The sequence below is a fragment of the Pristiophorus japonicus genome, chromosome 32 (assembly GCF_044704955.1).
Source record: "Pristiophorus japonicus isolate sPriJap1 chromosome 32, sPriJap1.hap1, whole genome shotgun sequence".
Taxonomy (NCBI): Eukaryota; Metazoa; Chordata; class Chondrichthyes; family Pristiophoridae; genus Pristiophorus; species Pristiophorus japonicus.
The window spans coordinates 10,362,310-10,385,689 of record NC_092008.1 but is presented as its reverse complement, the minus strand read 5'-3'; the positions used below and the strand labels follow the sequence as shown (position 1 = coordinate 10,385,689).

Genomic DNA, 23,380 nt, shown 5'->3' with positions numbered 1-23,380 from the left:
CTATAATCAGTTTCTCCCTGTCTGTGTCTATAATCAGTTTCTCCCTGTCTGTGTCGATAATCAGTTTCTCCCTGTCTGTGTCAATAATCAGTTTCTCCCTGTCTGTGTCTATAATCAGTTTCTCCCTGTCTGTGTCGATAATCAGTTTCTCCCTGTCTGTGTCTATAATCAGTTTCTCCCTGTCTGTGTCTATAATCAGTTTCTCCCTGTCCGTGTCAATAATCAGTTTCTCCCTGTCTGTGTCGATAATCAGTTTCTCCCTGTCTGTGTCAATAATCAGTTTCTCCCTGTCTGTGTCAGTAATCAGTTTCTCCCTGTCTGTGTCAATAATCAGTTTCTCCCTGTCTGTGTCAGTAATCAGTTTCTCCCTGTCTGTGTCTATAATCAGTTTCTCCCTGTCTGTGTCGATAATCAGTTTCTCCCTGTCTGTGTCAATAATCAGTTTCTCCCTGTCTGTGTCGATAATCAGTTTCTCCCTGTCTGTGTCTATAATCAGTTTCTCCCTGTCTGTGTCTATAATCAGTTTCTCCCTGTCTGTGTCTATAATCAGTTTCTCCCTGTCTGTGTCGATAATCAGTTTCTCCCTGTCTGTGTCAATAATCAGTTTCTCCCTGTCTGTGTCAATAATCAGTTTCTCCCGGTCTGTGTCGATAATCAGTTTCTCCCTGTCTGTGTCGATAATCAGTTTCTCCCTGTCTGTGTCGATAATCAGTTTCTCCCTGTCTGTGTCGATAATCAGTTTCTCCCTGTCTGTGTCAATAATCAGTTTCTCCCTGTCTGTGTCTATAATCAGTTTCTCCCTGTCTGTGTCAATAATCAGTTTCTCCCTGTCTGTGTCGATAATCAGTTTCTCCCTGTCTGTGTCGATAATCAGTTTCTCCCTGTCTGTGTCAATAATCAGTTTCCCCCTGTCTGTGTCGATAATCAGTTTCTCCCTGTCTGTGTCAATAATCAGTTTCTCCCTGTCTGTGTCGATAATCAGTTTCTCCCTGTCTGTGTCGATAATCAGTTTCTCCCTGTCTGTGTCAGTAATCAGTTTCTCCATGTCTGTGTCAATAATCAGTTTCTCCGTGTCTGTGTCAGTAATCAGCTTCTCCATGTCTGTGTCAATAATCAGTTTCTCCCTGTCTGTGTCAGTAATCAGTTTCTCCGTGTCTGTGTCAGTAATCAGTTTCTCCATGTCTGTGTCAATAATCAGTTTCTCCCTGTCTGTGTCAATAATCAGTTTCTCCCTGTCTGTGTCGATAATCAGTTTCTCCATGTCTGTGTCAATAATCAGTTTCTCCCTGTCTGTGTCAATAATCAGTTTCTCCCTGTCTGTGTCAATAATCAGTTTCTCCCTGTCTGTGTCAATAATCAGTTTCTCCCTGTCTGTGTCGATAATCAGTTTCTCCCTGTCTGTGTCGATAATCAGTTTCTCCCTGTCTGTGTCAATAATCAGTTTCCCCCTGTCTGTGTCGATAATCAGTTTCTCCCTGTCTGTGTCGATAATCAGTTTCTCCCTGTCTGTGTCAATAATCAGTTTCTCCCTGTCTGTGTCGATAATCAGTTTCTCCCTGTCTGTGTCGATAATCAGTTTCTCCCTGTCTGTGTCAGTAATCAGTTTCTCCGTGTCTGTGTCAGTAATCAGTTTCTCCATGTCTGTGTCAATAATCAGTTTCTCCGTGTCTGTGTCAGTAATCAGTTTCTCCATGTCTGTGTCAATAATCAGTTTCTCCCTGTCTGTGTCAGTAATCAGTTTCTCCGTGTCTGTGTCAGTAATCAGTTTCTCCATGTCTGTGTCAATAATCAGTTTCTCCCTGTCTGTGTCAATAATCAGTTTCTCCCTGTCTGTGTCGATAATCAGTTTCTCCATGTCTGTGTCAATAATCAGTTTCTCCCTGTCTGTGTCGATAATCAGTTTCTCCCTGTCTGTGTCGATAATCAGTTTCTCCCTGTCTGTGTCAATAATCAGTTTCCCCCTGTCTGTGTCGATAATCAGTTTCTCCCTGTCTGTGTCAATAATCAGTTTCTCCCTGTCTGTGTCAATAATCAGTTTCTCCCTGTCTGTGTCGATAATCAGTTTCTCCCTGTCTGTGTCGATAATCAGTTTCTCCCTGTCTGTGTCAGTAATCAATTTCTCCGTGTCTGTGTCAGTAATCAGTTTCTCCATGTCTGTGTCAATAATCATTTTCTCCGTGTCTGTGTCAGTAATCAGTTTCTCCATGTCTGTGTCAATAATCAGTTTCTCCCTGTCTGTGTCAGTAATCAGTTTCTCCGTGTCTGTGTCAGTAATCAGTTTCTCCATGTCTGTGTCAATAATCAGTTTCTCCCTGTCTGTGTCAATAATCAGTTTCTCCCTGTCTGTGTCAATAATCAGTTTCTCCCTGTCTGTGTCGATAATCAGTTTCTCCCTGACTGTGTCGATAATCAGTTTCTCCCTGTCTGTGTCAATAATCAGTTTCTCCCAGTCTGTGTCTATAATCAGTTTCTCCCTGTCTGTGTCGATAATCAGTTTCTCCCTGTCTGTGTCAGTAATCAGTTTCTCCCTGTCTGTGTCTATAATCAGTTTCTCCCTGTCTGTGTCAATAATCAGTTTCTCCGTGTCTGTGTCAGTAATCAGTTTCTCCCTGTCTGTGTCGATAATCAGTTTCTCCCTGTCTGTGTCGATAATCAGTTTCTCCCTGTCTGTGTCAGTAATCAGTTTCTCCGTGTCTGTGTCAGTAATCAGTTTCTCCGTGTCTGTGTCTATAATCAGTTTCTCCCAGTCTGTGTCTATAATCAGTTTCTCCCTGTCTGTGTCGATAATCAGTTTCTCCCTGTCTGTGTCAGTAATCAGTTTCTCCCTGTCTGTGTCTATAATCAGTTTCTCCCTGTCTGTGTCGATAATCAGTTTCTCCCTGTCTGTGTCTATAATCAGTTTCTCCCTGTCTGCGTCAATAATCAGTTTCTCCCTGTCTGTGTCTATAATCAGTTTCTCCCTGTCCGTGTCTATAATCAGTTTCTCCCTGTCTGTGTCGATAATCAGTTTCTCCCTGTCTGTGTCTATAATCAGTTTCTCCCTGTCTGTGTCTATAATCAGTTTCTCCCTGTCTGTGTCGATAATCAGTTTCTCCCTGTCTGTGTCAATAATCAGTTTCTCCCAGTCTGTGTCTATAATCAGTTTCTCCCTGTCTGTGTCGATAATCAGTTTCTCCCTGTCTGTGTCAGTAATCAGTTTCTCCCTGTCTGTGTCTATAATCAGTTTCTCCCTGTCTGTGTCAATAATCAGTTTCTCCGTGTCTGTGTCAGTAATCAGTTTCTCCCTGTCTGTGTCGATAATCAGTTTCTCCCTGTCTGTGTCGATAATCAGTTTCTCCCTGTCTGTGTCAGTAATCAGTTTCTCCGTGTCTGTGTCAGTAATCAGTTTCTCCGTGTCTGTGTCTATAATCAGTTTCTCCCAGTCTGTGTCTATAATCAGTTTCTCCCTGTCTGTGTCGATAATCAGTTTCTCCCTGTCTGTGTCAATAATCAGTTTCTCCCTGTCTGTGTCTATAATCAGTTTCTCCCTGTCTGTGTCGATAATCAGTTTCTCCCTGTCTGTGTCTATAATCAGTTTCTCCCTGTCTGCGTCAATAATCAGTTTCTCCCTGTCTGTGTCTATAATCAGTTTCTCCCTGTCCGTGTCTATAATCAGTTTCTCCCTGTCTGTGTCGATAATCAGTTTCTCCCTGTCTGTGTCTATAATCAGTTTCTCCCTGTCTGTGTCTATAATCAGTTTCTCCCTGTCTGTGTCAATAATCAGTTTCTCCCTGTCTGTGTCAGTAATCAGTTTCTCCCTGTCTGTGTCATTAATCAGTTTTAGGAGACTCATGCAAGGAACAGATAATCAGTTTTTGTTTTCTTAAGACAAAGAAGTTTGGGTGTTTTCTTAGGCTCCATTATTTCTACAATATCAGCAAGAAGTGATTTTAACCCTTCCCTTTACCATACTACATAGATCGTTTTCTTCCACAGGGGTATATCAGTGTTACAGTGAGGGGTGTGGTGTATATCAGTGTTACAGTGAGGGGTGTGGGGTATATCAGTGTTACAGTGAGGGATGTGGGGTATATCAGTGTTACAGTGAGGGGTGTGGGGTATATCAATGTTACAGTGAGGGGTGTGTGGTATATCAGTGTTACAGTGAGGGGTGTGGTGTATATCAGTGTTACAGTGAGGGGTGTGTGGTATATCAGTGTTACAGTGAGGGGTGTGGGGTATATCAGTGTTACAGTGAGGGGTGTGGGGTATATAAGTGTTACAGTGAGGGGTGTGGGGTATATCACTGTTACAGTGAGGGGTGTGGGGTATATGTTTGATGTGCCGACTATTATCGATCACAGATCGGGGACCAGCTGGTTGAGATTAACGGTGAGCGGACCCTGGGGATGACCCACACCCGAGCGGTGGAGCTGATCAAACAGGGACACGGGAGAATCCGCCTTTTAATGCGCTGCGGGAACGGACATGTCCCAGAGTACGGTGAGTGATCGAGAGCAGGGACCCCGATATAGAGAGAGTCTACCCATCAGGGACCCCGATATAGAGTCTCCCCATCAGGGACCCCGATATAGAGGGAGTCTCCCCATCAGGGACCCCGATATAGAGTCTCCCCATCAGGGACCCCGATACAGAGTCTCCCCATCAGGGACCCCGATATAGAGTCTCCCCATCAGGGACCCCGATATAGAGGGAGTCTCCCCATCAGGGACCCCGATATAGAGGGAGTCTCCCCATCAGGGACCCCGATATAGAGGGAGTGTCCCCAGCAGGGACCGCGATATAGAGTCTCCCCATCAGGGACCCCGATATAGAGTCTCCCCATCAGGAACCCCGATATAGAGTCTCCCCATCAGGGACCCCGATATAGAGTCTCCCCATCAGTGACCCCGATATAGAGGGAGTCTCCCCATCAGGGACCCCGATATAGAGGGAGTCTCCCCATCACGGACCCCGATATAGAGGGAATCTCCCCATCAGGAGTGACGGTACTGAGGGAGTCCCACACTTTCGGAGAGGCAGTACTGAGGGAGCGCCGCACTGTCGGAGGGGCGGTGCTGAGGGAGCCCCGCACTGTCGGAGGGGCGGTACTGAGGGAGCCCAGCACTGTCGGAGGGGCAGTTCTGAGAGAGCCCCGCACTGTCGGAGGGGCGGTACTGAGGGAGCCCCGCACTGTCAGAGGGGCAGTACTGAGGGAGTGTCGCACTGTCGGAGGGGCAGTACTGAGAGAGCCCCGCACTGTCGGAGGGGCAGTACTGAGGGAGCCCCGCACTGTCGGAGATGCCGTGTTTAATGATGTGACGTTAAACCCGAGGCCCCCGTCTGCCCTCTCGGGTGGATGTAAAAGATCCCGGGGCCACTATTGGGAGAAGAGCAGGGGGAGTTCTCCCCGGTGTCCTGGGGCCAATATTTATCCCTCAGCCAACACCTAAAACCAGGTGATCCGGGTCATTATCACAGTGTTGTTTGTGGGAGCTTGCTGTGCGCAACTTGGCTGGTGCGTTGACGCGAGCGAGCGCACTTCGCCAAACGGTCCTTCGGTGGGTGCGTGAAGGGCTTTGTGACATGCCGGCCCGGGGAAACGCGGGTTCTCTCTCTCTCATCTCTGCTCGTCCTGGAAAATTAACTTGTCTTCTGCTCTCTCCCTTTCTGCTCCTCCTCCTCCTGCTGCTCTTTCTCCTGACACCCCGCTCCGCCTCTCTCAGCGACAAGCCCTTGCAACCTCTCGGTCTGTGTGACCAACTCCAGGCACGGGGAGCCTTGCTATTTTCTGCTGGGGCGCGCAGACACGATCCGGTGCGTACCCCTCGACTTTCCGCTGGCTTCTTTGCTCGAGAATTCATAGCAGCACTCGTCGCTGTTGAGAACGATTTGGCTTATCAACAAAAAGGTTTAACATTCGCACATAGCACACTACCTGTTCATCCACCGGGCTCACCACCACCTGCCACATCCCCCGAGCCCAACTGGTCGGGGTTTTATTGAGAGATGTTGTACTGAGGGAGCACCGCACTGTGGGAGGGGTGCCTCAGTACTGCCCCTCCGACAGTGCAGAGCTCCCTCAGTACTACCCCTCCGACAGTGCGGAGCTCCCTCAGTACCGCCCCTCCGACAGTGCCGCGCTCGCTCAGCACTGCCCCTCCGACAGTGCGGGGCTCCCTCAGTACCGCCCCTCCGACAGTGCAGAGCTCCCTCAGTACCACCCCTCCGACAGTGCGGAGCTCCCTCAGTACCGCCCCTCCGACAGTGCGGCACTCCCTCAGTACTGCCCCTCCGACAGTGCGGCATTCCCTCAGTACTGCCCCTCCGACAGTGCGGCACTCCCTCAGTACTGCCCCTCCGACAGTGCGGGGCTCCCTCAGTACTGCCCCTCCAACAGTGCGGGGCTCCCTCAGTACTGCCCCTCCGACAGTGCGGCACTCACTCAGTACTGCCCCTCCGACAGTGCGGCACTCCCTCAGTACCACCCCTCCGACAGTGCGGGGCTCCCTCAGTACCGCCTCTCCAACAGTGCGGCACTCCCTCAGTACCGCCCCTCCAACAGTGCGGCGCTCCCTCAGTCCTGCCCCTCCGACAGTGCGGGGCTCCCTCAGTACTGCCCCTCCAACAGTGCGGCGCTCCCTCAGTACTGCCACTCCGACAGTGCGGCGCTCCCTCAGTACTGCCCCTCCGACAGTGCGGGGCTCCCTCAGTACTGCCCCTCTGACAGTGCGGCGCTCCCTCAGTACTGCCCCTCCGACAGTGCGGCGCTCCATCAGTACTGCCCCTCTGACAGTGCGGCACTCCCTCAGTACTGCCCCTCCGACAGTGCGGGGCTCCCTCACTACCACCCCTCCGACAGTGCGGGGCTCCCTCAGTACTGCCCCTCCTACAGTGCGGCGCTCCCTCAATACTGCCCCTGCAACAGTGCGGGGCTCCCTCAGTCCCGCCCCTCCGACAGTGCGGGGCTCCCTCAGTCCCGCCCCTCCGACAGTGCGGGGCTCCCTCAGTCCCGCCCCTCCGACAGTGCAGGGCTCCCTCAGTCCCGCCCCTCTGAAGTCACGTGACGGGCCAAGCCTATCCCAGCTCTCCCAGCCTGTGAGCACTCCGACAGTACATACATTACACTGGGCAGGGTGCATTTTGACAGCAATACCATTGAAGGGCAGATACGGTGTGTTAGACCTGTATCGAACTTTGGTTAGACCACACTTACAATATTCTGACAAAGGAACAGAAGGATCAGGAACAGGAACAGGTCCCGTCCCTCGAGCCTGCTCCGCCATTCAATGAGCTCGCGGCTGATCTTCAAACTGAACTCCACTTTCCCGCCCGATCCCTCGATTCCCGCAATATCCAAAGATCCACCGATCTCAGCCTTGAATATACTCCACGACTGAGCCCCCACAGCCCTCTGGGGCAGAGAGTTCCCGAGGTTCACCCCCCTCTGAGTGAAGAAATTCCTCCTCATCTCAGTCCTAAATGGCCGCCCCCTTATCCTGAGACTGTGACCCCTGGTTCTAGACTCCCCAGCCCGGGGGAAACACCCTCCCTGCATCTACCCTGTCAAGCCCTGTAAGAATTGTGTCTGTTTCAATGCGATCACCTCTCATTCTTCTAAACTCCAGAGAATATCGGCCCAGTCTGCTCAATCTCTCCTCATAGGACAATCCCCCCATCCCAGGAATCAGTCTGGTGAACCTTCGCTGCACTCCCTCTATGGCAAGTATATCCTTCCTTAGGTAAGGAGACCCAAACTGTGCACAATACTCCAGGTGTGGTCTCACCAGGGCCCTGTATAATTGCAGTAAGGCGTCTTTACTCTTATACTCAAATCCTCCTGTAATAAACCCAACATACCAATTGCTTTCTAAATTGCTTGCTTTACCTGAAGTTAACTTTCAGCGATTGGTGTACAAGGACACCCAGGTCCCCCTGAACACTGACATTTCCCAATCTATCACTGTATAAAAAATACTCCGCTTTTCTATTTTTCTGACCAAAGTGGACAACTTCAAATTTCTCCACATTATATTCCATTTTCTTGCCAACTCACTGAGCCCGTCTATATCCCCCTGAAGCCTCTTTGCATCCTCCTCACAACTTAGGGGAATGGGCCTCCTCCCTGGGAGTAGACTATCATGCCAGGAGGAACATAAGAAATAGGAGCAGGAGTCGGCCATTCGGCCCCTCGAGCCTGCTCCACCATTTAATACGATCATGGCTGATCCGATCATGGACTCAGCTCCACTTCCCTGCCCGCCCCCTTATCCCCTTATCGGTTAAGAAACTGTCTATCTCTGTCTTAAATATATTCAATGTCCCGGCTTCCACAGCTCTCTGAGGCAGCGAATTCCACAGATTTACAACCCTCTGAGAGAAGAAATTCCTCCTCATCTCAGTTTTAAATGGGCGGCCCCTTATTCTAAGACCATGCCCCCTAGTTCTAGTCTCCCCCATCAGTGGGAACATCCTCTCTGCATCCACCTTGTCGAGCCCCCTCATAATCTTATACGTTTCCATAAGATCACCTCTCATTCTTCTGAATTCCAATACAAAGATGGGAGGAAAAGCAATGTGTGAGGAGGACACAAAAAATCTGCAAAAGGACACAGACAGGCTCAGTGAGTGGGCAAAAATTTATCAGATGGAGTATAATGTTGGAAAGTGTGAGGTCATGCACTTTGGCAGAAAAAAAATCAAAGAGCAAGTTATTATTTAAATGGAGAAAGATTGCAAAGTGCTGCAGTACAGCGGGACCTGGGGGTACTTGTGCATGAAACACAAAAGGTTAGTCTGCAGGTACAGCAAGTGATCAGGAAGGGCCAATGGTATCTTGGCCTTTATTGTAAAGGGGATGGAGTATAAAAGCAGGGAAGTCTTGCTCCAGTTATACAGGGTATTGGTGAGGCCACACCTGGAGTACTGCGTGCAGTTCTGGTTTCCATATTTACGAAAGGATACACTTGCTTTGGAGGCAGTTCAGAGAAAGTTCACTCGGTTGATTCCGGGGATGAGGGGGTTGACTTATGAGGAAAGGTTGAGGAGGTTGGGCCTCTACTCATTGGAATTCAGAAGAATGAGAGGTGATCTTATGGAAATGTATCAGATTATGAGGGGGCTTGACAAGGTGGATGCAGAGAGGATGTTTCCACTGATGGGGGAGACTAGAACTAGGGGGCATGGTCTTAGAATAAGGGGCCGCCCATTTAAAACTGGGATGAGGAGGAATTTCTTCTCTCAGAGGGTTGTAAATCTGTGGAATTCGCTGCCTCAGAGAGCTGTGGAAGCCGGGACATTGAATAAATTTAAGACAGAGATAGACAGTTTCTTAACCGACAAGGGGATAAGGGGGCGGGCAGGGAAGTGGAGCTGAGTCCATGATCGGATCAGCCATGATCGTATTAAATGGCGGAGCAGGCTCGAGGGGCCGAATGGCCGACTCCTGCTCCTATTTCTGATGGTCTTATCAGTACAGGCCCAACCTTTCTTCACAAGACAACCTGTTCATCCCAGGAATCAGCAGACCGTAACCGGGGTAACGGGCCTGGTCCCCGGGAGTAGGCCACAGAGGGGCCGATTTCGACGTACAATAAAGTCACGGGGCGGGGGATGGGGGTGGGCGGAGGGGAGTAAGTGGGTGCGGACAGAGCCCTTTAATGTTCAATAATAAACTGCATGGTTCTGAAAGTGTTAAAGCTCCTCACAAAGCAGGACTGTGTTGTATTTGCAAATTTGATGTGTTGCCATGGTGACGGAACGCACTCAATCTTCTGTGCACAAACTCCCCGTGTAATCACTGGCGACGTGAACTTTCAACCCGCGTCTCCATGCAACCAAACAAGGTTCCCGCTCGGGAGTAGGAGGTGCAGCCAACTCTCTCTCTCTGTCAGATCAATCCCCAAACTAATCCCACTGCCCCGCTCTCTCCCCATAGTCCTGTATCAATCCCCAAACTAACCCCACTGCCCCGCTCTCTCCCCATAGCCCTGTATCAATCCCCAAACTAATCCCACTGCCCCGCTCTCTCCCCATAGCCCTGTATCAATCCCCAAACTAATCCCACTGCCCCGCTCTCTCCCCATAGTCCTGTATCAATCCCCAAACTAATCCCACTGCCCCGCTCTCTCCCCATAGCCCTGTATCAATCCCCAAACTAACCCCACTGCCCCGCTCTCTCCCCATAGTCCTGTATCAATCCCCAAACTAATCCCACTGCCCCGCTCTCTCCCCATAGCCCTGTATCAATCCCCAAACTAATCCCACTGCCCCGCTCTCTCCTCATAGTCCTGTATCAATCCCCAAACTAACCCCACTGCCCTGCTCTCTCCCCATCGTCCTGTATCAATCCCCAAACTAATCCCACTGCCCCGCTCTCTCCCCATAGTCCTGTATCAATCCCCAAACTAACCCCACTGCCCTGCTCTCTCCCCATAGTCCTGTATCAATCCCCAAACTAACCCCACTGCCCCACTCTCTCCCCATAGCCCTGTATCAATCCCCAAACTAATCCCACTGCCCCGCTCTCTCCCCATAGCCCTGTGTCAATCCCCAAACTAATCCCACTGCCCCGCTCTCTCCCCATAGCCCTGTATCAATCCCAAACTAATCCCACTGCCCCGCTCTCTCCCCATAGCCCTGTATCAATCCCAAACTAATCCCACTGCCCCGCTCTCTCCCCATAGTCCTGTATCAATCCCAAACTAATCCCACTGCCCCGCTCTCTCCCCATAGCCCTGTATCAATCCCAAACTAATCCCACTGCCCCGCTCTCTCCCCATAGCCCTGTATCAATCCCAAACTAATCCCACTGCCCCGCTCTCTCCCCAGAACCCTGTATCAATCCCCAAACTAATCCCACTGCCCCGCTCTCTCCCCATCGCCCTGTACCAATCCCCAAACTAATCCCACTGCCCCGCTCTCTCCCCGCAGTCCGGGGAATGGTTTGTGGGTGGGCCCTTCATGTACTGTGCAGTTCAGTACCACACTGGGTGCGATGTTTATATTCCAACGTACAGACGAACCACATGAAAGGTTGAGCGGGACTGCGGTATTTAGCCTGTGAGCAGCGTCTGGGCGTCTCCTGTCCCACGTGTTCAGACAGCGAGTTTAATGTCCCCACAGGCTCACATTCTGTCTCTTTGTTTACTAAGCTGAAGCAAGGCAGCTGTTGAGGACTCGAATACTCAGGGCAGGGAGGCACTGAGTGTAATTGTAACACTCTGTCGCTTGCACTGTGTCTGGGTTGTTGGCGAACTTTAGCCTTGAGGTCCGAGGTGTGGCCTGGTTCTAATCTGATCCTTTCCTGTCACTCCAGGTCCTGACATCGCCACGGAGATGGAAGAAGTCGCCGTCCTCGATCTTCCGGTCCGCCACCGGACCCAACGGCAGGGGCCTCGGTGGGAGACCCAGGCCAGGCCGGAGCCTGAGGCCCAGTCCCCGCTGTGTGCCCCAGACACCCGGCCCGTCGCTGACGTCTCTCGGGACAATAGTCGGCTGGGCCGGAGGCGGGGCGACGGTAAAGGGCCCGAAGCCCTCCCCGACCCTAGGCCTCAGGCTCCCCCTGACCCGAGGGCACAGGCTGTCCCTGGCTCTAGGCCCCAGGCTCTCCCTGACCCTAAGCCTCAGGCTCTCTCCAACTCTAGGCCTCAGGCTCCCTCCAACTCTAGGCCTCAGGCTCTCTCCAACTCTAGGCCCCAGGCTCACCCTGACCCTAAGCCTCAGGCTCTCTCCAACTCTCGGCCTCAGGCTCCCTCCAACTCTAGGCCTCAGGCTCCCTCCAACTCTAGGCCTCAGGCTCCCTCCAACTCTAGGCCTCAGGCTCCCTCCAACTCTAGGCCTCAGGCTCTCTCCAACTCTAGGCCCCAGGCTCACCCTGACCCTAAGCCTCAGGCTCTCTCCAACTCGAGGCCCCAGGCTCACCCTGACTTTACGCCCCAGCCTGCGGAGAGTGGCGACATGGGGTCGGAGGGCAGCGAGCCGGGGTCGGAGGGCAGCGAGCCGGGGTCGGAGGGCAGCGAGCCGGGGTCGGAGGGCAGCGAGCCAGGGTCGGAGGCCTCGGCGCCCGTCAGCTTCGACGAGCAGCGGCTGCTGAGCTCCATGATTGGGGCGGGGCTGGAGCTGGGCGGGAGCCCCGGGCCGGTGGGCCGGCAGGGGGTGGGGGAGGGGTACTGCGCGCACTGCGGAGGCCGCTGGCTGGGAGGGCGGAAGCTGAGGGGGATCCTGGCCCCGGGCCCTTGGGTCATGCCGCGGAAGGAGAAACTCCGGGCGATAATGGCCGCTTCGTGCTCGTGTTAAACGGGCCGGGGCGAGGGGGGAGCGTTGCACTGTCGGAGGGGCGGTACTGAGGGAGCCCCGCACTGTCGGAGGGGCGGTACTGAGGGAGCCCCGCACTGTCGGAGGGGCAGTACTGAGGGAGCGCCGCACTGTCGGAGGGGCGGTACTGAGGGAGCCCCGCACTGTCGGAGGGGCAGTACTGAGGGAGCGCCGCACTGTCGGAGGGGCAGTACTGAGGGAGCGCCGCACTGTCGGAGGGGCGGTACTGAGGGAGCCCCGCACTGTCGGAGGGGCAGTACTGAGGGAGCGCCGCACTGTCGGAGGGGCAGTACTGAGGGAGCGCCGCACTGTCGGAGGGGCAGTACTGAGGGAGTGCCGCACTGTCGGAGGGGCGGTACTGAGGGAGCCCCGCACTGTCGGAGGGGCGGTACTGAGGGAGTGCCGCGCTGTCGGAGGGGCAGTACTGAGGGAGCGCCGCACTGTCGGAGGGGCAGTACTGAGGGAGTGCCGCACTGTCGGAGGGGCAGTACTGAGGGAGCCCTGCACTGTCGGAGGGGCGGTACTGAGGGAGTGCCGCGCTGTCGGAGGGGCAGTACTGAGGGAGTGCCGCATTGTCGGAGGGGCAGTACTGAGGGAGCCCCGCGCTGTCGGAGGGGCAGTACTGAGGGAGCGCCGCACTGTCGGAGGGGCAGTACTGAGGGAGTGACGCACTGTCGGAGGGGCAGTACTGAGGGAGCCCCGCACTGTCGGAGGGGCGGTACTGAGGGAGTGCCGCGCTGTCGGAGGGGCAGTACTGAGGGAGTGCCGCACTATCGGAGGGGCGGTACTGAGGGAGCCCCGCACTGTCGGAGGGGCAGTACTGAGGGAGCCCCGCACTGTCGGAGGGGCAGTACTGAGGGAGCCCCGCACTGTCGGAGGGGCGGTACTGAGGGAGCCCCGCACTGTCGGAGGGGCAGTACTGAGGGAGCCCCGCACTGTCGGAGGGGCAGTACTGAGGGAGCCCCGCACTGTCGGAGATGCCGCGTTTCAGGATGAGACGTTAAACCCGAGGCCCCCGTCTGCCCTCTCGGGTGGATGTTAAAGAACCCAGGGTCACTTTTGGACAAAGAGCAGGGGGAGTTCTCCCCGGTGTCCTGGGGCCGATATTTATCCCTCGACCAACATCACGACAACAGAGGATCTGGGTCATTATCACATCGCTGTGTGTGGGAGCTTGCTGTGCGCAAATTGGCTTCCTGCATTACAACAGTGAGCACAACGCAAATAAAAGTATTGAAGTGAAGTATGTTGTATATCGATTTCTAAAGAGAGTTAGTTATTTGTATAACTTGTATATATTATGTCTGCGAATTAATAAAAACCCCATTACACAACCCAGCCCAGCTGTGTCGCTGTCAATCATTTCGGTCACGCTCCTGTTAGTATAACTCTGATCCGTCTTTATCTTGTCTGCCGCGCCTGGCTTATCTTTGTACTATCCCGTCCAGTCGCTGAAGGTCCTGAAGGTGTTTGTCAAAGGAGGCTCACTCTTCTCCCCCCAGGCCCCTCCCACAGCTCCCCCTCCCCCCCCCCCCCCCAGTCCCCCCGCCCGCTATAACCTTAGACTTGTCTCCCCTGTCACCTTTGACCCCGCGATGAACTGCTGACCCCATAACCTCTCCAGCACCAAGACTGCGTACGTCCACCTCCGTCACACCAGAGAATCAGAGAAATTTACAGCGCGGGAGGAGGCCATTCCGGCCCATCGTGTCCTCGCCGGCCAACCAAGAGCTACCCGGCCTCATCCCATTTTCCCGCTCTGGGTCCGTAGCCCTGTAGGTTACGGCACTTCAAGCTGCACATCCAAATGTGGTGAGGGTTTCTGCCTCTACCGCCCTTTCAGGCCGTGAGTTCCACCCCAGACCCCCACCACCCTCTGGGTGAAGACATTTCCCCTCAAATCCTCTCTAAACCCCCCCCCCCCAATTACTTTCAATCTCTGCCCCCTGGTTGTTGACCCCTCTGCCAAGGGAAACAGGTCCGTCCTATCCACTCTATCCAGGCCCCTCATCATTTCATACACCTCAATCAGGTCTCCCCTCAGCCTCCTCTGTTCCAAGGAAAACAAGCCCAGCCTATCCAATCTTTCCTCATCGCTAAAATTCTCCCGTCCCGGCAACATCCTGGTAAATCTCCTCTGCACCCTCTCCAGTGCGATCACATTCTTCCTGTAATGTGGTGACCAGAACTGCACGCAGTACTCCAGCTGTGGCCTAACCAGTGTGTTATACAGTTCAAGCATAACCTCCCTGCTCTTGTATTCCATGCCTCGGCCAATAAAGGCAAGTATTCCGTGTGCCTTCTTAACCACCTTATCTACCTGGCCTTCACCCAACTCCGCCCCCACCCCCGCAGACTCGATTATTGCAACATTCTCCTGGCTGGGCTCACACCTTCCAACCTCCGTAAACTTTATCTCATCCAAAACTCGGCTGCCCCCGTGTCCCAACTCGCACTGAGTCCCGCTCACCCATCACCCCCTGTACTCACTGACCGACATTGGCTTCCGGTTAAACAACGCCTCGATTTCAAAATTCTCTTCCTTGTTTACAAATCCCTCCAGCCCCTACACCCCTCCCTATCTGTGTAACCTCCTCCAGCCCCTACACCCCCCCTATCTCTGTAACCTCCTCCAGCCCCTACACCCCCCCCATCTCTGTAACCTCCTCCAGCCCCTACACCCCTCCCTATCTCTGTAACCTCCTCCAGCCCCTACACCCCCCCATCTCTGTAACCTCCTCCAGCCCCTACACCCCTCCCTATCTCTGTAACCTCCTCCAGCCCCTACACCCCCCCCCCATCTCTGTAACCTCCTCCAGCCCCTACACCCCTCCCTATCTCTGTAACCTCCTCCAGCCCCTACACCCCTCCCTATCTCTGTAACCTCCTCCAGCCCCTACACCCCCCTATCTCTGTAACCTCCTCCAGCCCCTACACCCCCCCTATCTCTGTAACCTCCTCCAGCCCCGACACCCCTCCCTATCTCTGTAACCCCCCTCCAGCCCTCCCTATCTCTGTAACCTCCTCCAGCCCTTACACATCTCCCTATCTCTGTAACCTCCTACACCCCCATCTCTGTAACCCCCTCCAGCTCCTACACCCCTCCCTATCTCTGTAACCTCCTCCAGCCCTTACACATCTCCCTATCTCTGTAACCTCCTCCAGCCCTTACACATCTCCCTACCTCTGTAACCTCCTACACCCCCATCTCTGTAACCCCCTCCAGCTCCTACACCCCTCCCTATCTCTGTAACCCCTTCCAGCTCCTACACCCCTCCCTATCTCTGTAACCCCCCTCCAGCCCCTACACCCCTCCCTAGCTCTGTAACCCCTCCAGCCCCTACACCCCTCCCTATCTCTGTAACCCCTCCAGCCCCTACACCCCTCCCTATATCTGTAACCCCCTCCAGCTCCTACACCCCTCCCTATCTCTGTAACCCCCTCCAGCTCCTACACCCCTCCCTATCTCTGTAACCCCCTCCAGCCCCTACACCCCTCCCTAGCTCTGTAACCCCTCCAGCCCCTACACCCCTCACGATCTCTGCCAGACTGGGCTTACACCAGGTGCTGAGACAACCAACATGAGGAAAAACCTACTTGATCTCATCCTCACCAATCTGCCTGTTGCAGATGCATCTGTCTGTGACAACATTGGCTGAAGTGACCACCACACAGTCCTTGTGGAGGCTAAGTCCCGTCTTCACACTGAGGACACCCTCCATCGTGTTGTGTGGCACTCCCACTGTGCTACATCAAGACGACGAGATCCAACACCGCCTCCAGTGCGCCAGTGCAGCCTTCGGCCGCCTGAGGAAAAGAGTGTTTGAAGACCAGGCCCTCAAATCTACCACCAAGCTCATGGTCTACAGGGCTGTAGTGATACCCGCCCTCCTGTATGGCTCAGAGACATGGACCATGTACAGTAGACACCTCAAGTCGCTGGAGAAATACCACCAACGCTGTCTCCGCAAGATCCTGCAAATCCCCCGGCAGGACAGACGCACCAACGTTAGCGTCCTCGACCAGGCCCAACATCCCCAGCATTGAAGCACTGACCACACTCGACCAGCTCCGCTGGGCAGGGCCCACATTGTCCGCATGCCCCCGACACGAGACTCCCAAAGCAAGCGCTCCACTCGGAACTCCTTCACGGCAAGCGAGCCAAAGGTGGGCAGAGGAAACGTTACAGGGACCACCCTCAAAGCCTCCCTGATAAAGTGCAACATCCCCCACCGACACCTGGGAGTCCCTGGGCCCAAAGACCAGTCCGCCCTAAGTGGAGGAAGTGCATCCGGGAGGGCGCTGAGCACCTCGAGTCTCGTCGCCGAGAGCGTGCAGAAACCAAGCGCAGGCAGCGGAAGGAGCGTGCGGCAAACCAGTCCCACCCTCCCCTTCCCTCAACCACTGTCTGTCCCACCTGTGACAGGGACTGTGGTTCCCGTATTGGACTGTTCAGCCACCTGAGGCCTCGTGTTAAGAGTGGAAGCAAGTCTTCCTCGATTCCGAGGGACTGCCCGTGATGGTGATGAAATGGGATAGATTCAGAACAGACCTAGCCGCTCAAAACTGGGCATCCATGAGGCGCTGTGGGCCAGTCTATTCCTCAATCGAGCCAGGGGACCAACACTGGTTCAATGAGGGGTGCAGAAGAGCACGCCAGGCATACCTAACATTGAGGCAAGCTACAACTCTTTTAGTTACACTTATAAAACAATAAATTGTTAAATCAAGTGCCCCCTGATTAAAGGGGGCGGCACTAAAACCGACAAATTAAACAAATTAAACTTTCAACATTAGACGTTCAAATTAAAATGTGTTCCCGGGGGGGGGGGGGGGGGGGTAATGATGCACTCCAGTCCCTCCGGCGCCCACCTCTCGCGGAAGGCCGCGAGCGTACCGGTGGACACCGCGTGCTCCATCTCCAGGGACACCCTGGCTCGGATGTAACCGCAGAAGAGAGGCGGGCAGTCGGGGCTGAACGACCCCCTCGACCGCCTGCTGCCCGGACCGGCTGATGGCCCCCCTTGGCCAGGCCCAGGAGCAGTCCCCACGAGGAGGCCCCACGGACCTGCCCGCTCCCCTCCGCACAGGGGGCCCAAAGATCAGGAGTGTGGGACTGAAGTGCAGCCAGAATTTGAGCAGCAGACCGTTCAAATATTGGAAGAGGGGCTCCAACCTCGCACACTGAACATACACGTGGAACACGGACTCTTCCAGGCCGCGGAAATTGCAGGCGGTCTGGGAGCCCGTGAACCGACTTAAAAACTTATTGCCTGGGGAAGCTACAACACAGGACTGCGTTCATGCTAAGCAGCGGAAGCAGCGTGCTAGAGACAGGGCTAAGCGATCCCACAATCAACAGATCAGATCAAAGCTCCGCAGCCCTGCCACATCCTGTCGTGGAATAGCGGTGGACCATTAAACAACTAACGGGAGGAGGAGGCTCCATGAATATCCCCAGCCTCAATGTATTGCGGAGCCCAGCACGCGGGTGCAAAAGACAAGGCTGTAGCGTTTGCAACCCCCTTCAGCCAGAAGCGCCGAGTTGATGATCCATCTCGGTCTCCCTTGACCTGGGTGTCATGGTTCATCAGTCATTGAAAGTTGGGCATGTGGTGAAGAAGGCAAATGGCATGTTGGCCTTCATAGCGAGGGGATTTGAGTATAGGAGCAGGGAGGTCTTACTGCAGTTGTACAGGGCCTTGGTGAGGCCTCACCTGGAATATTGCGTACAGTTTTGGTCTCCTAATCTGAGGAAGGACGTTCTTGCTATTGAGGGAGTGCAGCGAAGGTTCACCAGACTGATTCCCGGGATGGCAGGACTGATATATGAGGAGAGACTGGATCGACTGGGCCTTTATACACTGGAGTTTAGAAGGATGAGAGGGGATCTCATAGAAACATATAAAATTCTGATGGGACTGGACAGGTTAGATGCAGGAAGAATGTTCCCGATGTTGGGGAAGTCCAGAACCAGGGGACACAGTCTAAGGATAAGGGGTAAGCCATTTAGGACCGAGATGAGGAGAAACTTCTACACCCAGAGAATTGTGAACCTGTGGAATTCTCTACCACAGAGAGTTGTTGAGGCCAGTTCGTTAGATATATTCAAAAGGGAGTTAGATGTGGCCCTTACGGCTAAAGGGATCAAGAGGTATGGAGAGAAAGCAGGAAAGGGGTACTGAGGGAATGATCAGCCATGATCTTATTGAATGGTGGTGCAGGCTCGAAGGGCCGAATGGCCTACTCCTGCACCTATTTTCTATGTTTCTATGTTAAAGATCTCCTTCTGTGCTGTAACGGTTGTGTGATTCTGTCACAGAAGCCAGCCTTCAGCCACTTTTATTCACTCCAGGTGATATCAAGAAATGGCTGAGCGCACTGGACACAGCAAAGGTTATGGGCCCCGGCAACATTCCGGCTGTAGTGCTGAAGATTGAAGACTGGTGCTCCAGAACTAGCCGCACCTCTAGCCAAGCTGTTCCAGTACAGCCACAACACTGGCATCTATCCGACAATGTGGAAAACTGCCCAGGTGTGTCCTGTCCACAAAAAGCCGGACAAATCCAATCCGGCCAATTCCGGCCCCATCAGTCTACTCCCAATCATCAGCAAAGTGATGGAAGGTGTTGTCGACAGAGCTATCAAGCGCCACTTACTCACCTATAACTTGCTCGCCGATGCCCAGTTTGGGTTCCGCTGGGACCACTCGGCTCCAGACCTCATTACAGCCTTGGTCCAAACATGGACAAAAGAGCTGAATTCCAGAGGTGAGGTGAGAGTGACTGCCCTCAACATCAAGGCAGCATTTGACCGAGTGTGGCATCAAGGAACCCCAGTAAAACTGAAGTCAATGGGAATCAGGGGAAAACTCTCCACTGGCTGGAGTCATACCCAGCACAATGGAAGATGGTTGTGGTGGTTGAAGGTCATTCATCCCAGCCCCAGGACATCACTGCAGGAGTTCCTCAGGGTAGTGTCCGAGGCCCAACCATCTTCAGCTGCTCCATCAATGACCTTCCCTCCATCACAAGGTCAGAAGTGGGGATGTTCACTGATGACTGCACAGTGTTCAGTTCCATTCACAACACCACAGATAATGGAATAATCCATGTTCGCAAGCAACAAGACCTGGATGACATTCAGGCTTGGGCTGATAAGTGGCAAGTAACATTCGTGACACAACAAGTGACAGGCAATGACTATCTCCAACAAGCGAGAGTCTAACCACCATCCCTTGAGAATCAACGGCATTACCATCGCTGAATCTCCCACTATCAACATCCTGAGGATCACCATTGACCAGAAACTTACTGGGTCAGCCACATAAATACTGTGGCCACAAGAGGGGTCAGAGGCTGGGTATTCTGTGGCGAGAGTCTCACCTCCTGACTCCCCAAAGCCTCTCCACCATCTACAACCCACAAGTCAGGAGTGTGATGGAACACTCCCCACTTGCCTGGATGAGTTGCAGCTCCAACAACACTCGAGAAGCTCGACACCATCCAGGACAAAGCAGCCCCGCTCGATGGGCCACGCTCCCCACCACCTCCAACACTCACTCCCTCCACCACCGGCGCACCGTGGCTGCAGTGTGCACCGTCCACAAGATGCACCGCGGCAACTCGCCAAGGCTTCTTCGGCAGCACCTCCCAAACCCGCGACCTCTACCCGCCTAGAAGGTCAAGGGCAGCAGGTCCATGGGAACACCACCCCCTCCACGTTCCCCTCCCAGTCACACACCATCCCTCGACTTGGAAATATATCGGCCGTTCCTCCATCGTCGCTGGGTCACAATCCTGGAACTCCCTCCCTAACAGCACTGTGGGAGCACCTTCACCACACGGACTGCAGCGGTTCAAGAAGGCGGCTCACCACCACCTTCTCAAGGGGCAATTAGGGATGGGTGATAAATGCCGGCCTTGCCAGCGACACCTACATCCCAGGAACAAATAAATAAAAATAAAGAATCTCTGTAACGTCCTGAATGCCTCCAGCCCCTATACACCTCCCTATCTCTGTAAACCCCTCCATCCCCTACACCCCTCCCTATCTCTGTAACCTCCTCCAGCCCCTACACCCCTCCCTATCTCTGTAACCCCCTCCAGCCCCTACACCCCTCCCTATCTCTGTAACCTCCTCCAGCCCCTACACCCCTCCCTATCTCTGTAACCTCCTCCAGCCCCTACACACCTCCCTATCTCTGTAAACCCCTCCAGTCCCTACACCCCTCCCTATCTCTGTAACCTCCTCCAGCCCCTACACCCCTCCCTATCTCTGTAACCCCCTCCAGCCCCTACACCCCTCCCTATCTCTGTAACCTCCTCCAGGCCCTACACCCCTCCCTATCTCTGTAACCCCCTCCAGCCCCTACACCCCTCCCTATCTCTGTAAACCCCTCCAGTCCCTACACCCCTCCCTATCTCTGTAACCCCCTCCAGCCCCTACATCCCTCTCTATCTCTGTAACCTCCTCCAGCCCATACACCCCTCCCTATCTCTGTAACCTCCTCCAGTCCCTACACCCCTCCCTATCTCTGTAATCCCCTCCAGCCCCACAACCCCCCGAGATGTCTGCACTCCTCTAATTCTGCCCTCCTGACCATCCCTGATTATAATCACTCCACCATCGGTGGCCGTGCCTTCTGTTGCCTGGGCCCCAAGCTCTGGAACTCCCTCCCTAAACCTCACCGCCTCTCTCTCCTCCTTCAAGACGCTCCTTAAAACCGACCTCTGACCCAGCTTTTGGTCACCTGCGCTAATTTCTACTTATGCGGCTCGGTGTCAAAATGATTAGATATTGTTCCTGTGAGGGGTCATGGGATGCTACGTATATGCAAGTTGTTGTTGTATCCACTCGTCCTTGGTCTACGTATCTTCCTTGGTATTCACGCCTTTGAGCTGGGCGTCGAATTAACCCGGCAACAAACGGCACGTTGCCCAAACCTGCAGTCCGGAGCGGCAACAGGCTCAGCCAGGACCCCCTCGCCTCTGGGTCACAAGGTCGTGGGTTAGAGCCCCCGCTCCAGAGATTCGAGCCCCGTCATCCAGGCCCCACACTCCCCCGGGGCCAGTACTGAGGGAGCGCCGCACTGTCGGAAGGGCATTACTGAGGGAGCGCCGCACTGTCGGAGGGGCAGTACTGAGGGAGCGCCGCACTGTCGGAGGGGCGGTACTGAGGGAGCCCCGCACTGTCGGAGGGGCAGTACTGAGGGAGCGCCGCACTGTCGGAGGGGCAGTACTGAGGGAGCCCCGCACTGTCGGAGGGGCAGTACTGAGGGAGCGCCGCACTGTCGGAGGGGCGGTACTGAGGGAGTGCCACACTGTCGGAGGGGCAGTACTGAGGGAGCCCCGCACTGTCGGAGGGTCGGTACTGAGGGAGTGCCACACTGTTGGAGGGGCGGTACTGAGGGAGCCCCGCACTGTCGGAGGGTCGGTACTGAGGGAGTGCCACACTGTCGGCGGGGCAGTACTGAGGGAGTGCTGCACTGTCGGAGGGGCGGTACTGAGGGAGCGCCGCACTGTCGGAGGGGCGGTACTGAGGGAGTGCCGCACTGTCGGAGGGGCTGTACTGAGGGAGCGCCGCACTGTCGGAGGGGCAGTACTGAGGGAGTGCCGTACTGTCGGAGGGGCGGTACTGAGGGAGTGCCGCACTGTCGGAGGGGCGGTACTGAGGGAGTGCCGCACTGTCGGAGGGGCAGTACTGAGGGAGCGCCGCACTGTCGGAAGGGCATTACTGAGGGAGCGCCGCACTGTCGGAGGGGCAGTACTGAGGGAGCCCCGCACTGTCGGAGGGGCAGTACTGAGGGAGCGCCGCACTGTCGGAGGGGCAGTACTGAGGGAGCGCCGCACTGTCGGAGGGGCAGTACTGAGGGAGCCCCGCACTGTCGGAGGGGCAGTACTGAGGGAGTGCCGCACTGTCGGAGGGTCGGTACTGAGGGAGTGCCGCACTGTCGGAGGGGCAGTACTGAGGGAGTGCTGCACTGTCGGAGGGGCGGTACTGAGGGAGTGCCGCACTGTCGGAGGGGCAGTACTGAGGGAGCGCCGCACTGTCGGAAGGGCATTACTGAGGGAGCGCCGCACTGTCGGCGGGGCAGTACTGAGGGAGCGCCGCACTGTCGGAGGGGCAGTACTGAGGGAGCGCCGCACTGTCGGAGGGGCAGTACTGAGGGAGTGCTGTACTGTCGGAGGGGCGGTACTGAGGGAGCCCCGCACTGTCGGAGGGGCAGTACTGAGGGAGTGCCGCACTGTCGGAGGGGCAGTACTGAGGGAGTGCCGCACTGTCGGAGGGACAGTACTGAGGGAGTGCCGCGCTGTCGGAGGGGCAGTACTGAGGGAGTGCCGCACTGTCGGAGGGGCAGTACTGAGGGAGAAAGAGAAAGGGAGGAGAGAGAGAGAGAGAGAGAGGGGAAGGAAGGAGAGAGTGAGAAAAAGAGAGAGAGAGCAGAGACAGAGAGATAGAGGAAGGAGAGAGAGAGCGAGCGAGAGGAAGCGAAGGCTGTCCTGCCCCTTTAAGCAGTCACTCCCTGCCCAGCAGTGTGTGAGAGACCGAGCGACAGACAGACAGAGGGAGGGCGAGCCAGCTGGGAAGGCACAGGACCAGACCAGACCGAGCGAGAGCGAGAGCACGGTGCCGAGCTGTGGGGAGAAGGCAGTATGTCGAGCGAGGGGCACTACAGCAGCAGCCCCGAGGGGAGAGGGAGAGGGATTGTGCAGCCGCTTCCAAACCTTCGCCCGGGCCAGGAAAGGCAACGTGTTGCTAGCAGAGATGGTGAGAGGAGACGCCCTTGGCTGTGCCCACAACCCGGGGAGCTCCGTGTGAGTGTGGGGAGGGGTGTGAGTGAGTGTGGGGAGGGGTGTGTGTGTGTGTGGGTGTGTGGGTGTGTGGGGAGGGGTGTGTAAGGAGGGGTCCCGCTCCCGCTCTGTGTCACCCAGGTTTCAGTTTCACATGGGATTTCACCCAACTCCAGGTCTCTCTCTCTTCTCTCTGTTCCCCCCCTCTCTCTCTCTCTCTCTCTCTGTCCCCCCCCCTCTCTCTCTCTCTCCTCTCTCTGTCCCCCCCCTCTCTCTCTCTCTCTCTCTGTCCC

At 54.9% G+C, this 23,380-nt stretch overlaps 1 protein-coding gene across 1 annotated transcript in view; it reads left to right on the top strand.

Moving 5' to 3' along the window:
- Positions 1–12,276, top strand: part of LOC139240570 (membrane-associated guanylate kinase, WW and PDZ domain-containing protein 1-like) — a 117,917-nt gene extending 105,641 nt beyond the window's left edge. The window contains exons 15-16 of the mRNA XM_070869115.1: positions 4,344–4,482; positions 11,297–12,276. Coding sequence (XP_070725216.1) covers positions 4,344–4,482; positions 11,297–12,276 — 1,119 coding nt within the window. The remainder of the gene's footprint in view (positions 1–4,343; positions 4,483–11,296) is intronic.
- Positions 12,277–23,380: the final 11,104 nt, after the last annotated feature.